The following is a 15,200-nucleotide window of genomic DNA, read 5'->3' as shown; positions in this document are numbered from 1 at the left end:
CATAAATTATTTCACTGTTAAACTCAGACAAAATGTTAGAAATTGCAATCTGTTGGAGACCTGAGTAAAATTATTTTCAAGTTGCAATAAAAAAATTGGATAACGCGCTAAAGATTCTATCATCTAACTATAAATTCATGATTTCTTCTTTAGAAAACTTGATTAACATTCTGTATTTTCACTGTCAGATATGCACGAGATATTACTTTCATAGTCGAGTATATGAATTTGCATGTAGCGCAGAAGAGTATCACAAGTTACTTCGCACAAAACTTCTCATATAACTAAATATTTCATTTTTTTAATACTTGGGGAAGCACTTGTTATAGCAAGCACTTGTTATAGCAAGCACTTGTTATAGCAAGCACTTGTTATAGCAAGCACTTGTTATAGCAAACACTTGTTATAGCAAGCACTTGTTATAGCAAGCACTTGTTATAGCAAGCACTTGTTACCCTACAGGATGAAAATATTCGTTGGTCATAAAAATTCGCGATTTCGCGAACAGTCAATCCCGCGAATTATTAAATTCAGTGAATAATTAGTTCTATTTTTAATCACAAGAGAGAATAACTACTGCATCAAATTTAAAAACTAGTCGCTAGCCTAGTTTTTAATGTAAATACTAAACGTAATTGAGTTCCAAAACATTTTTAAAATCATTGCCTGAGCTTTGAGCTAACACCATTGGCAATGCATCACATTTATTTACAAAATTATTCGAGGTTGTCACACGATATGCAGAATGACGTCATCGCGAAAATAGCCGCGAGGCCGAAGTACTAAACGTAGCCGAGTTCCAAAACTTCTTTAAAATCATCGCCAGCCTTCGAGCTTTATTGCTATTGCGTCAAACTTTACAAAATTATTCAAGGTTTTTACAAGTTATTCGGCATGGCTTCAGCATAGCAAAAAAGCTCTCCTAGTCTTTTTTACATTAGAATCAACTCCATCAATTTCTAATACCGAAGTCAAGGACGATCATGATTCTGAACATTATGGTATGTATTTGATTTGCAGTGCAGATACGTTTTTCCATAATCAACTGCATTAGTTAATTCTTTTGTTTAAAAACTGATCTCTCTCATCAAATACTTCAGCTATTGTTTTTGTACTTTCTCAACACTCGTTAATATTTTTTCTTTTTTGTGTTTATTGCAGATTGACTACGAAAACTAGAGACAAGTAGTAATAATATTCATCAAGGCAGGAATATTGGCAGAGAGGCAACGAGTCAACCTAGACCTCTTCATCGATAACAACTTCTTGATATCGCTGTAGCAAACATGATTAAATTCTATATTTTATTTCATGTATAGATATATTATAATCTATTACAAACTTGAGTGTACAAATAAAATGTTTCAAATACGAATAAAATTTTACAAAAGATGAATGGAGTAAATATAAACAGTTTAGTCCATATGGCGGTTGTCTAGCAAGGAAATTAAACTGGTACTCTTGATATGTGAATACTAGCGTGTAATGGTGCTTTCTGACTAGTTATTTTGGTAATAGCAGCTCTGTCACTGTCTTGGGTATGTGTTGAAGGCGATTCTCTCGCTACTACATGGCTGGTAAGGAAGTTATCATCAGAACCCTTCTCGTGGCTTACTATTGCAAAGTTCTGCCGGTTGGCCAAAGATTTGTGCTCGTAAAGGCGTCTTCGTTCCTTTTTTAAAAACAGATATATTCTTCTCGTAAGTAGCTGCGGTCACTTCAACCTCAATTTCCAGACCTCCCTGAATGATTGGTGATCTTCTAAGAATGACATCTACCACCCTTGCAATCATTGTTCTTCGGTGTATGATGAAAAATCTCTCTCTCACACTAAAACAAATAATGAAGCAGTAGGTATGGAAAAAAATCAGTATTGCGTTTTACCGAAGAACCAAAGTAAAATTTAACTAATTTAGTAAATGTAAAAAAAAATCATTACTTACCACAAGTTGTTGGCTTATCAAAGGCCTCCAAAGCGATGAATATTCGTGAAAACCTCTGGACGCAGCAAAAATTTACCGCCCCGCAATTGTAAGCTAAATATAAAACGGAACACGCGATGTGCGCATGCGTAGGAATATCTATTACTAGCCGCAATAGAGTTAACTTTTCCTAGAGAGTGGCAGTTTTCAGCCGCGAATAAATTCATCCGCGAATACGCATGAAAAGACAATTTTCGCGAAATATAACTCCGCGAATAAATTCATCCTGTAGGGTATAGCAAGCACTTGTTATAGCAAGCACTTATTATAGCAGGCACTTGTTATAGCAAGCACTTGTTATAAGAAGCACTTGTTATAGCAAGCACTTGTTATAAGAAGCACTTGTTATAAGAAGCAATAATACTATAGAATTGATATTGAGAACAAGTATGTTAGGTGTGTGTTTTTGACCATAAATGGCAAAGTGCCTCAGGTAAAAGAAGCAGGCTTAACCTTCGATAGTTTGAAGTAGAAAATGGAGTGGCAATACATATTTTTCATTTTGAGAACGTCTAACATTAATATGCTATTGAATACTCGGTGTTTTATGGACATACAAATTTCTGTTCAGCACAGTGAATTAACAACAACTGGAATAAAACTACAAATAACTTTTCGCAGACTTACTCACCTAAGAAAATTATATTTGTTGCATGCTTCAACAACAATTGGACATAAATTTCACTGTCAAGCGTACCACAAAATGTGAATCACGTTTAATTGGAGAGACTTCATGGCAGTGCAGTGTAGTGTATAACAATTGAGAATAACAGGGCTAATTAACCTTTTATTCCATAGAGAAGTAGGTTGAAAGCATACCTACCTACAACTTACCATATGAATAGTTTTGTTACTAATATGTATGGACAACTCCTGTCATTCACGCGGGTTCCTCGTGTTTAGGGTGCCTCTCGAGTGGTCCGTGCAACTGGTATTTAGGGTGCCTCTCTAGTGGTCCATGCAACTGGTATTTAGGGTGCCTCACTAGTGGTCCATGCAACTGCTGTAATTGACTAAGTTTCCATGAGGAGTTTCCATATCAATTCTGAATAAAAAAATGTTGTAAAGGTGAAATTATTAAAAATGTTTACTTAACTGTAGAATGCTTATTGTAAACGTTGCAATGAAAGTTGCAGAGTGTAAATAACAGGAACAGCGATTTTCATATTTGTTAAGTTTCCTGTATTTCACAGAGCGTTGAAGGAGGAGTGTTTCAAGACGCGTCTTCAATGCTTTCATATGCTTCTGCCTTCATCATTTGTGCCGAGCTGAGCAGGGTTGCTCTGTTTCTTTACTGCAAAACATGAGTGTTTTCAGGCTAGCGCTATGTTGGTTTTGATAGCTCATTTCAACCTCCATTTAATAGACGAAGCTTGATGTTTCATACAATGAGCATTTGATAAAGGGGTGGAGTGCCTTGAGTTGAGTTCGTTAATGGGGTAACACGTGAAGCGTTGGCACGTGTCTGCTGTGATTGCCAGGGCGTATCGTGATCCCAGTTAGTAACCATTGCTATAATCATTGCTGTTCTGAGTCTCTGAGAATAGCAATGGTTACGAATTCTATTATTATTCTCACAGTGTCTAGCAAGGAGCACGTTATGACAGATCCATACAGGTTCTTAATAAATGGTGGAGGAGAAATGAATGTTTATACAGAGGCCTCCATCACTTTGGATTGTAAAACAGGAAAGCCGTTGCACACGATATGCGTGCATCATGTTATCAGGTAAAAGGCCCATTCTCCTCAACACCAATGAATTTCTCTCAATAGCCATAACTGTCTGAGCATTTTCAGCTAGCACTATAAAAATTTTTATCAGGATGGCGGTTTGTAGACCTTTGATGGTATCCTTTATACTTGCAGTCAGCCAGTGCAATCTGGTGTTATCTTGGCCGGTGTGCAGAGTGAGGAGAGTACGATCGACCAACCTCAAGTCATTGTCAAAGCCGAAAAAGTGCAGCACAACTTCTGTGATGCGATTAAACATACTGCAGCTACTGGTGGGTAGAAAGAGTCTCAGTTTTGATTTGAAATTTACAAAACGGACAGAATAACTTTGTGGAGTTAATTGCCTTTTATGGCATTCTGATTGCTCTAATCGCTGAATGCTGTTGCTGGGAAACAACGGCAGCGTACCTCTCGGCAGCGTAACTATTTTTCAATTTTTTTGCCATTTTAAAGAAATAATTTACATTAGAATTCTTTGAACAGCAACAATTTTAGCAACAGCCTTTCAATTTTTGTGACATCTCAGAATGTTGATATACGCTTTAACAGATACTGTGGAGTTTTGTGGATTCGTTTGTTACTGAGAGTGGAGAGTGGTAGTGGAAGGTTTTGAAACCTAAACAACCATCTGAGCGTATAGAGTATATAGAGCTGAGTGTAAGAGACCAGAGAAGGGTTCACAACTCTTCGCTTCTCATTAATCATGAAGTCTAATTACACGCAGTAAATATGTTGTTAGTATGAAATGGCAAGATAAACAGTGGTGGTAACTCTTGGACTTTAAAAACTATACGCCGTTAACTCTCACATTTTTATCTTTGATCTAAATATACGTCAGAAAACTCGGAACTAATTTTAGACAGGTCTCTGTCATTCCGGCCTTATCGCAATCGCTCTGCTTGAATGCTGCCTAGAGGGCATTACTGTTTCTGTTTTATGCCCTTCTTCGTGTATACATATAGAATTAATTAAAACATAGGCTGTTTCTATATTCATAGTGCAGTTTAATATGGTAGATCCTGCGTGTTCTGTTTTTCTCTACTAGTTTGATAAAAAAATTCAAGTAATAGCAAACTTTGCTGTTTTTGCGCTAATAAACTAGTGATGTAATAGTAGTGTTCATTGTGATACACAGCGACCTGCAATAAAATTCTATTTCTTGACAATGTGTATGTAAAAAATTGAGTTCGGCAACATTGCACCCATAATTGTATTGGTTGTAATATTTGCCTTCACGAAGATTATTGGATCAATATAAAAAATTGTTTTTGGCAAGTCTTTGGACATGAGGAAAGCACACTGTAACAGCATTGTAGCCTTTTGGTTGCCTTTCCAGTTGGCATAGCTACCACTGTGCTACCACTCTATCGACAAGCCCGCCAAACTATTTAACTCTCTGGTTATTTAAAGCCCTGGCCAGCCCTTCAAGTCAAGAACTAGTTGTGGCCTTGTTACTGTTCAGCAATTGTGTGGAAAGAAAAATTTCATGAACTTGGCAACTTTTGACCTTTGCTGTGATGTGATGAAATCATTATAGAACATAGAAACCCGTTCGCACATCACTTTACTAGTGTTGATAAATGCTTTGTTTTGTTTCACGCAGTCAGTCAACATTTAATTTAAATAGCCTCTCAAGGAAATCGCTGATGATTAAAATAAACTTGTGAAATGCGTAGACTTTGTCACTATCTATATCACCTCTTGTACCTACACCTTTATTACTAGAGTACTAGGGAGACTATTGAGCCTCAGCAGCCATTTAAATTGTCGCATGATAGTAGCGCTGCTATCATGTTCAGTTCCCACTTCACTTCTACCAGTGCTTGAAATGCTTATAAGTTGGTTTATGAGAGCTTTTACTGGGCATTTTTGATTGCCACCTAGCATTCTCAATAGCTATAGATATAACCACACCATATGTTGTAACCTACAATGGTGTATTCTCTTATATCATTAAATGTCAAGGGCATACGACTCTTACAATAAGAAGGATACTAATAACATTAGGATGAATAATATTCTAAAGTGACAGTCTTTAAATTGTTGAATTTTATATTGCCGAGTTGAAAGTATCAACAGCATATAACTTTTGGCTTTAAAAGATTTGATGTTCTTGTATACTGAAAGATGCTCTAAGGATATTTCGTTATAGATGTATTGCCTGCTCTATGTGCCAGTTTGCACACCATGTGAATAGTATCACCTTGTGATATGGTGAGGCGATTTTAAGCCTTCATCGAAATGCATACATATTGTTTATATAAATTTTGTACAGATCATTTATTGTTTGTATAAGTGTTGTACAGATAATTTGTTGCTTGTATAAATGTTTGTATAAAGTTTACAAACTTTTGTTTGACTGTACTTTCTCTTTCACTATTGCCGGCATTTCTTTAGGAGAAAGTCCAACCCTTACAGATGAAACATACGGGTTTGATGATATCTTCAACTCAACTAGTAGCGTCTTCATGGATCCGGTGGAGGACAGTCCATCCTGCCTCGATATTATGGTAGGTTTTCTTTATGTATAATAGTAGTTGGCTACTAAATAGTATAGCGAGTAGGCCTATACACAAGAGGTATAATAGTATAGCGAGTAGGCCTATACACAAGAGGTATAATAGTATAGCGAGTAGGCCTATACACAAGAGGTATAATAGTATAGCGAGTAGGCCTATACACAAGAGGTATAATAGTATAGCGAGTAGGCCTATACACAAGAGGTATAATAGTATAGCGAGTAGGCCTATACACAAGAGGTATAATAGTATAGCGAGTAGGCCTATACACGAGAGGTATAATAGTAGTTGTGGCAAATGTAGTAATTGTGGCAAATTTATATGAAACTAGCTGATATAAAATCTCAGATATAATATAGATGAAATAAATTAGACATTCTGAGTCTCATTTGGCCATTACTAACGCTTGGCAGACATTGTAGTTATAAGAACATTCATTCTTGGTTTTAGAGTGCAACTAGAAGTGAAAGGTTTGATAGTTTATGAAGCTAGCTATGAGAGCTAATTATGGTAAACCCCCCCCCCCCTAGAGAATTCAATTTAAATGACTGGTAAAAGTCATTAAGTTCTCTTTTATACCAAACCTTTTCTCCACAAATATCGATTTAACTGAACTCTAATTTTTCAATATCATCGATAATCACTTCGATTCATAATTCAATTTTTGTTAAAGAACCAATTAACACATAGCCTCCCTTTCTAACTGATATTTTACTTGCATTTTAAAAGTTGAGGCATGTTTGTTGACTCCAGGTTATCCGCTTGCAGGCCATTGTGTAGCAATAACAACAACAAAAAACATTAGAATGTAAAAGCTTATCATAATCCGGTAAAATGCCTGTCATGTGGTGATCACAATTAGTGTTTTTGCCTATTTCTCAAATTAAATGTATTGTAAGCTATTTCCAACGCGATAGTTTTGGCAGCGTCCACAATCATTTGTAAGCAATATAATAGTGAGTTTTGATTGAACAAACCCGTTTAGGATATGTCGTTTAGGATATGTCGGTTTAAAAACTATTATTAACTTATCATAAACCCCAATTACTAATTATTATTTATCAATGATTTCCTTGCAAGTAGAGGTGCTACTCTAAGCGATATTAGAAGTAGAAGTTGTACTTGCATGTTGGATTTATCGAAGCCAATTTTCACAGTTTCTCTTTACAAGTCCATGAATCATTCAGTGTTGTCCACAATAAATCGTCAAACTTGTTTTTAGTGAAGTATACTATTAGCACATCAATTATATGTACTTGTGTGATATGCGTTGGGAAACTTAGTATCTCCCCATTCAGTTACTGGCAGAAGCTGCAGTTGCAAGGCATTTCTGAAATCATTGCGCAATTTAAGCATGGATTATTCATTTAGTATAATTCAAATGCAGAACCCGTAATGTTTTAAATTAGCAGCGGAACATTCTATTGCTATTCTATAAACTGTTCAAATCGCTCTATTCTTTCAAGAAAAAAGCGATTTTCTTTAATGAAAAAAAATGTCTACAAAAACTTATTTTAATAGTTTACATATTTTGAGCAGTTAGCTGAAATTCTTGTATTTGCGATAAAACTAATCGTTTCTATATAATAATAGGCTTGTGAAACTCTGTAAAAAATATCGGCTGTCTTGCTATTTCTCTTTACACCTTCAAAAATTCTCATTTGAAATGTTCAACTCTAAATTGAACTGCCTGGCTTGCTTTTCTCTACCAACTTTACTAGCACAATAATAAATTCCGTTTAATTTTTATTTAAATATGTGGGCCCTTTTATGTCTGCAGCGTGACACGGAGTCCATATTCGGAGAGGACTGTACTGCCAACTGCCTCGGAGGCGAATTTACTCCTACTGTGACTAAGGGATCAACGGATTCAGGTATGACTAGTTTCATTAACTAGGCTCCTTGACTGCGCCGTCGACTCATTTAACTCAGCATTTCAACTCCTTAGTGAGACACACTAATGAAAGCCACACTAATCTGACCCTGTCATCCTGTTGCAATTGTTGCGTTAATGTTTATTCTTATTTTGGTTAGTATTGGAGGAGCTAGTCGAAGCCCTTGACAACCAGTCTGTCGATATGAACAGAGGACCGTTTGTTGATCGTTCGGAAGCTGACGAAATGGTGAGCTCATAGCTATGTAAACTAAAACTTATATCCTTTGATTTGTTATCTCAGCTTATGGCGCATGCAACATAGCTGTACTGCTCAGGATATGCATAAAAAGGTTTTTCCAAAACAATTGTTTGCGGCAGCCTTGACCGTTTCAGTAGAGTGTGTTGAAGGAGTAGTGTATAGAGCACTTAATCTGAAACCCCTTTGTAGGACTTCTTTCTGCGAGCTCCCTACATTCCCATGGAGGATTATTTGGATGTGTCCATCGATGGCTTCGGTTCCAAAGATGGCGACCAGAAAGGTGACAACATTGGCTCATATCGGTAAATATCCACGCATTATAAGACAAGAATGGTCAATTAGCTTGAGGAAAACTAGACATTAGCGTGTGATTTGGCTTGCGACACAAGTCTACACGCGTCACAAGTTGTCAACACTCGGCATTTAAAACTGTGATAGTATAATTAATGTTACAGCTTATTTCAAAACTGCAGTTAGCTTCATCATTTTCTCTTTGAGCTAGTCAACCATAGCGAGAAAGCACGGCATCCACACCTGCACAGGATTGATCTGCCGCAAATATCCATAGCGCTATGAAGCCAGGGACTATATGTAAATAAATAACTTGTCAGCGTATATTTGATTGATTCTGGACTTTCAGTGTTTCGAGGGCAAATGGAATGTATCACCTAGTTGGCAATGAGAAGGTTCATACAGTGCTATAATCTATTCGTTTGCCATAGTTTTGCATTGCCGTCTTTGTGTTGATATTGAACTTCTCACAGTTATGTTTCTCATAACTTCAATTTTGCCCTCTTATATTCTCTTCCATATTGAAGTTATTGTCACCAATAGCGGCACCAAAGCTCCAATGAGTTACTATCCTGGGACACAAATTTGATCATCAAAAAGTCGATTAAATAGAAGATAGGTAACAATATAGTATAGATCATTAGAAATTCGATTGATGCAATTGTAGCGATACAATTTAAAAACTCAATATTGTTGAGAAAACATTGGTCATGGAAGAAAGTCGACTTTAAAAAGCCAACAGATTGCTACACAAATTAGCTCAAGCGATGCAACAATGATTATGGGAGAAAATTTATGGACAGGAAGTATTTTTAATAATGAAATGTTTTAAAAAACGATAATACTAAAAGCGATGAACTAATAAGTATACAATTCATGCTACTGAATTTGACATGACCGTGGTGTGACTGCTAAAGCTATTACATAGACATAGACATTCATCAATGGGCAGAATGAGATGTAAAGGATTATGTTAAAAAGGATCGATCTTGTGAATCATCATCAATCAACTAATAAATAGTGTAGCTCTACATTTTAATACGATCCATCAAATGTCGGTATGTTGTCCATCATATGGACAGCGGACTAAGTTCCATTTATCTCTTTTCTCTAGCTGTTGGTTTATGGATTTTGTAGTTTTACCCTTTTTTCTGTCATTTGCATCTTTTATTTCCGCTCTGTTTCCTTTTCTTGTTCTCCTGTTGTTCCTATGTCCAACATAAGAACAACAGTTGTTCCTTGTTCCTATGTGTCTCCCTTATACATGTCTACTTATAGCCTTTGCTATAAGTAGACATTTACTTAATGCTATCATTTATCTTGTTTTAGCTTCTAGTCCACTCATCTTGTTTATGTCTCAAATTTAGTTTGCATCACGTTCTGTTTCCCGCTCCTTATTTTTACCTAATAAGGCTTTTTGGCATCATTTCTTATCGGTGCATTGTAGCAAAAACGATTCCCTGTACAGTCCTGCTAACTCCTCTCCAAGCTCAATCAGTCCTGCTGTTGAGTCAGACAACTGCACTCCTGCTGACTCTCCGCCGTGGTTGTCCGACGGTGACACCGGGGACCTTATATCTGATCTCGCCGAGCTTTCCTACACCGAAAGAGGGCGTGACTGTTACAACAAATCCATGCATTCTTCTCTAAGTTCTTTGGCTGACCTCGAGGAGCAGTGCCAAGAGAGACTCGTGTTCACGGATGGTTGGTCCTTCTTATCACACCACAGCTCATTTATCACTGTTTCCATGCGTATCACGCATTTGGGGCTGTGCGCAAGTTGAGTTACTTTGCACTCGAGCGAGCGTTTCACTAAACATCTGCACGATGCATGTGTATTTAACACCAACGCTTGACCCCATAGGTCAAGTATTAACCTAATTAATGACTCTAGTTTGGAACATCAGCTCATCCAGGCTGCTCAAATCGAAATAAAGACGACTGAAGCTTGAAAATTTTTATAATGGAATAGCCAGCGATATTTTAATGCATATTATTCGCAAATGCTGTTTCCATCATTCGTAAGCATGATGGATTTGATAAAGTTTTGCGAATCGCAAAACCTGCTTAGCTTGCGGTATTATACTGTTTCCATGATGCGATTAACTTGCGGATTGACTCAAACTTGCGCCCCACGGAAACATAGTGACTATCATTCGTTGCTAGCTGTGTCATTAGTCTTTACTCATCTTGCTTATGTCAGACTTTTGTCCAAAGTGAAGTTGCTAAAAAGGAAATGTTACAAATATCATTTCTTCATCTCCTGTAACATTCACACACTAGCATTCTTGGGCAATCTGTTATAACGTTGTAACAGGATCTAACATATTTGGGGTTTTCTTTTGGCACGAACTTATTTAAAGTTGAAAACAACTCCAGTAATATTTAACTTCATCTATTCTACAGCTGAAGTCTCTCCTCCTACCAGCCAGTCGATAGCAGGTAGGCCTCCATTCATTATGCGCAATGTGCCTTCAGGAAGAGATGGCGCACGCGTCCCATGCAGAAACCAACATAAATATGTTTCGTCTCAAGGCCCTCAATACGAGTATGCCAGACGCAAGCGGAAGGTTACCGAATTATATGAGTAAGCTAATAGATGACCCTATGACATGCAAGCTAACGACGATATACTTGAGATGTGGCATTCATCAATGACAACTTCTGTGTTAAAACTCTTATCACTAGTTACCAAAAGTTAAAAAATGGGACATGGGTCACACGTTGCCAATGTCCATAGGCTACTAATATCACAGCTCTCTACCTTATGCTACATTAAGATTTCTCTTTTCTCAGCCTTGAGTCACTCCAAGTAAAGATGCAAAGGGAACCTGACACGTGTGACGCCGCCAGTGCAGCGTACCATTTGGGACGAGTAAAGATTACGAATGACAAATGTGGCACTCAAAGATCATTAGTAAGTTCATATGATCTCGTTTGAAACCTTTTGCAAAGACGATCGATCTGCAACCCAACTACAGTATTGCCTTAACTTCTCGTTTAGGCTAACTGTATAAGTCCAAACTCAAGCAATTACTTGGCAGCCAGTAAACCCCCTGACAAAGGTCTCTGGAACAGCTGGGAGAACGGGAAGCAATCGTCAAGCCAGCAGATGACTTCCATTCCACTAAATGGTATTTTCTTTTCATTTTTCCCAATTGGACAACTGCCTGCCTATATTTTTATTTATGGCCTTCACTAAACATCTGGTTTATATCTACTAGCTAAACAAGTATGAGGCCTCATGATATGGGATATAAATTGTCAAGTACTAGATAGGCTTCAGGCTTCACTTTATGGAGTCGCTTTAGAGTAAAGGACAAATGTGAAAATTTTTTGAACCTCGCGTTGACTAGCAGAAGCTATACAATCAGTAATGATAGCCAAGCATTGTGCAACCCGAATGGTGGCCGCTGTATTCTTCTGTAATGTTGGTCATCCTTTGCTACTATTATGAATGATTTTTCATGTTTATGTTCTTGTAATAATAGAATTTACTAAACACACAAATGCCTAAACAGATTTATTTCTAACTGCTATGATCAACATATCCATAATTGATGACTTTTTCATAAGTTTCAATTGAATTTTTAAAATTAATTTTGATTGAATTAATCTCACCTTTAATTTTCAATTTTTAACGTTGAATTGGGGACATTGGTGTCGCTTAAACTATAACTGTCACGTACAACTTTTATCGTATTTTCTAGGTAAATCAGGCACGCTGATTCCGATTTTGTACTCAGAATAAAGATTGGTCCACTAACTTTCAGAGTAATGAAGGCTTTTTTACAGCGTTTTAATATCGGTCTCGAAAACAACACGATCGGCCCAACAAGCTCCGCCCATAAATATGTGACATACGCTAGCTTTTTAAGAATGGAAATCGGGAATGTTTAGTCCGATTTAAAATGATAGAGATAGGCGTCTTAAAACCCATTATTATCTAAATTCAGCCTTCAAAATAATCTGTTTTTTCTGAAAGGTAGATAAGCTATTTAACATTGCATATTCAAAAATGGGCTCAAAAAAGTGCGATAACAACGCTAGCTTTTAATAAAATCACACTTTTTTGAGCTCATTTTTCTCGACATTCAGCCTATTAAACATTCTGTAACAGGCTACGAGCAATTTTAAATAGTTTATCTACGTTTCATAAAAGACTGAGATTATTTTGAAGGCTGGATTTGGATAATAATGGGTTTTAACACACTCATCTCTATCATTTTAAATCGGACTAAACATTCCTAACTTCCGTTCCTAAAAAGCTAGACTACATCACATATTTATGGGCAGAGCTTGTTGTGCCGATCGTGTTGTTTTTGAGACGGATATTGAAACGCTTTAAAAAGTCTTCATGACTTTGAAAGTTAGTCGACTAATCTTTATTTTGAGTACAAAATCGGAATTAGCGTGTCTGGTTAACCTAGGAAATACGATACAAGTTGTACGTGTCAGTTATGGTTTAAGTTAAAAGCCATTGCAATCGTTAGCAGAGCAACATGTACACTCCATATACTACCCAGGATAGTTGTACAAAAAAAACTGAACAGTCGTAACTGTGAATCATATGAAGCTTGTATTTTAGATGGTGGGAACAACAATTCGCTATCACTGAATGGAGCCAAAGTCGCCAGTAACAGCGGAGCTGGATGGTTTTCAGTCAGCCCTGTCATGTGCCAGTCTAGTTCTCCGACTAAATACCAGCCTTTGCTTCAAAAAAATGCCCATCCAGCTCATAGTAAGTTTCATGGCCACGCTGCTACATCTAGCAAAGCGTTGGCTTGTTAGTCGAGTCAGCTAGTAATGCTTGTAACAGTAACAGTTAGTAACAGCTAGTAATGCCTCCACTTTGTTTTTGACCCGAGATAAGACAAGTAATTGTCGCACTGTCAGTATGAGAAGAGTGTAAAGTGTTCACTGTAAGGTATCAGCTGCTCCATGCAGTCTCGACTGCCAACAGATCAATAAATAAAACGGAAATGAGGATTGGTTTATCGTGCCTTTTGATCATTCAAGTGTGACTTCTTCTCTTTTCCTCGGGTCTAGTCTTTCTCCATAGCGATCAAATTTTTGTTTTAACATAGAACCTTTTTACTGCATTAAGAGAAAACTGGCACTCTTGGATGTTTGTGATTGCGAGGTTTTATTACAGCATCCACCTTATATTACAGCATACACCTTTGCTCTGTCTTAACAATGCTGCAATAGCTGTGTAATACATTAGAGAGTGTATAAATTATCCTCATCAAATGCATCTTTGTAACATATGCGTATGGCAACGGATCGTTAACCTGATATAATCATATAAAAAATATCTTTTTACACCATTTTGTAGCCTAAGTTCTGTGAACGACTGAAAGATTTGTACAGCACAAGTCCAGTACTTTCGAGTCCTATTTGTTACAGAACGTAACTACACTTACTTTAAGAATTAAAGTCTTAAATGTCTTAAATGAGACTTAAATGTCTCCATTCATCTATTATTTAGAGCACTGAGCTTGAAGCAGAATTGGCATTTGTTGTCAGTAATGAAAAAACAATAAAGTATGTAGGTACCTGCTTGTAGCTGTCTTGAGGAGTCAATAAAGTATGTAGGTACCTGCTTGTAGCTGTCTTGAGGAGTCAATAAAGTATGTAGGTGCCTGTTTGTAGCTGTCTTGCAGAGTCAATAGATTATGGTAGTTTCAGCTGGAACTTATAAGGGTGTTATTCATCGGTTGTAAGACATGTTAGGACTATGAATTGACAGCAATTAGATGTAATGACCTTCTCAACCAGATGCAATGGTTGTCTCATGCTGATGCTCTGCTACCTCCACTCTCTTGAAACATACTGCCTGAGCAGACATTCAAGTTGATTATGGAATTAATTTAAAATGCCATCTGACGCGAATATAAGACCTAGATAAATTTGCCCACTCTTGTTCTATTTCATCTTCAAAGGAAGGTTGGCATGTCTGCTATGTTTTGTTGGCATGTCTGCTATGTTTTGTAGAGAATGATAAGAGAGCGACACCGAAGGTAGCTGACTCGTCCTTACTGCTGCACCTTCTACAACAGACCTAGCAAACATCTTGCTATATGTTCATTTTACATTAATTACTAATATTTGCATCTACGTATGTACTCTATATTCTATGGGTTTTTGAAAACCTGCAACACATCTATGATATATCTAGGCATCTCGTATGAATATGGTGACGCTTAGCATTCTGAAAGAATGTTCTGCCACTTGGTGAACCAAATAGTACTTAGCCCGTGACAAACAAGCTAACTAGTCCTTATCTTATCGTTCATTGTATTTATTATCTACTCGAAGATATGCAGCAAATGCTAAATTTATAAATCATATCGTGTAATACTCTGGCAGGGGTTCTAGTATTCTACATCCAGTTTTGTATTTTATGCTAGTGTTTGTACAGATCTTTCCTTTTATATTATATCATATATTCTCAATCACTTATGGTTGTGTGAACATTATCTATCCCAAAAAACTATTAGCGGATATATGGGAATAAACATTGTATTTTGGTGATCTGC

General features: G+C 36.9%; 1 protein-coding gene across 1 annotated transcript in view; it reads left to right on the top strand.

Annotated features, from left to right (window-relative positions):
- LOC137399244 (hypoxia-inducible factor 3-alpha-like) overlaps nt 1-15,195 on the top strand; it is a 35,053-nt gene extending 19,858 nt beyond the window's left edge. Inside the window, exons 7-18 of the mRNA XM_068085266.1 lie at nt 3,563-3,710; nt 3,849-3,985; nt 6,111-6,223; nt 8,013-8,106; nt 8,267-8,355; nt 8,557-8,669; nt 10,106-10,362; nt 11,065-11,245; nt 11,455-11,575; nt 11,663-11,792; nt 13,247-13,399; nt 14,656-15,195. Coding sequence (XP_067941367.1) covers nt 3,563-3,710; nt 3,849-3,985; nt 6,111-6,223; nt 8,013-8,106; nt 8,267-8,355; nt 8,557-8,669; nt 10,106-10,362; nt 11,065-11,245; nt 11,455-11,575; nt 11,663-11,792; nt 13,247-13,399; nt 14,656-14,726 — 1,607 coding nt within the window. The 3' untranslated portion in view covers nt 14,727-15,195. The remainder of the gene's footprint in view (nt 1-3,562; nt 3,711-3,848; nt 3,986-6,110; nt 6,224-8,012; nt 8,107-8,266; nt 8,356-8,556; nt 8,670-10,105; nt 10,363-11,064; nt 11,246-11,454; nt 11,576-11,662; nt 11,793-13,246; nt 13,400-14,655) is intronic.
- The last annotated feature ends 5 nt before the right edge of the window (nt 15,196-15,200 follow it).

This window comes from Watersipora subatra, chromosome 7 (assembly GCF_963576615.1).
Source record: "Watersipora subatra chromosome 7, tzWatSuba1.1, whole genome shotgun sequence".
Lineage (NCBI taxonomy): Eukaryota > Metazoa > Bryozoa > Gymnolaemata > Cheilostomatida > Watersiporidae > Watersipora > Watersipora subatra.
The sequence above is the reverse complement of the archived record's forward strand: the minus strand, read 5'-3'. Positions and strand labels throughout refer to the sequence as shown.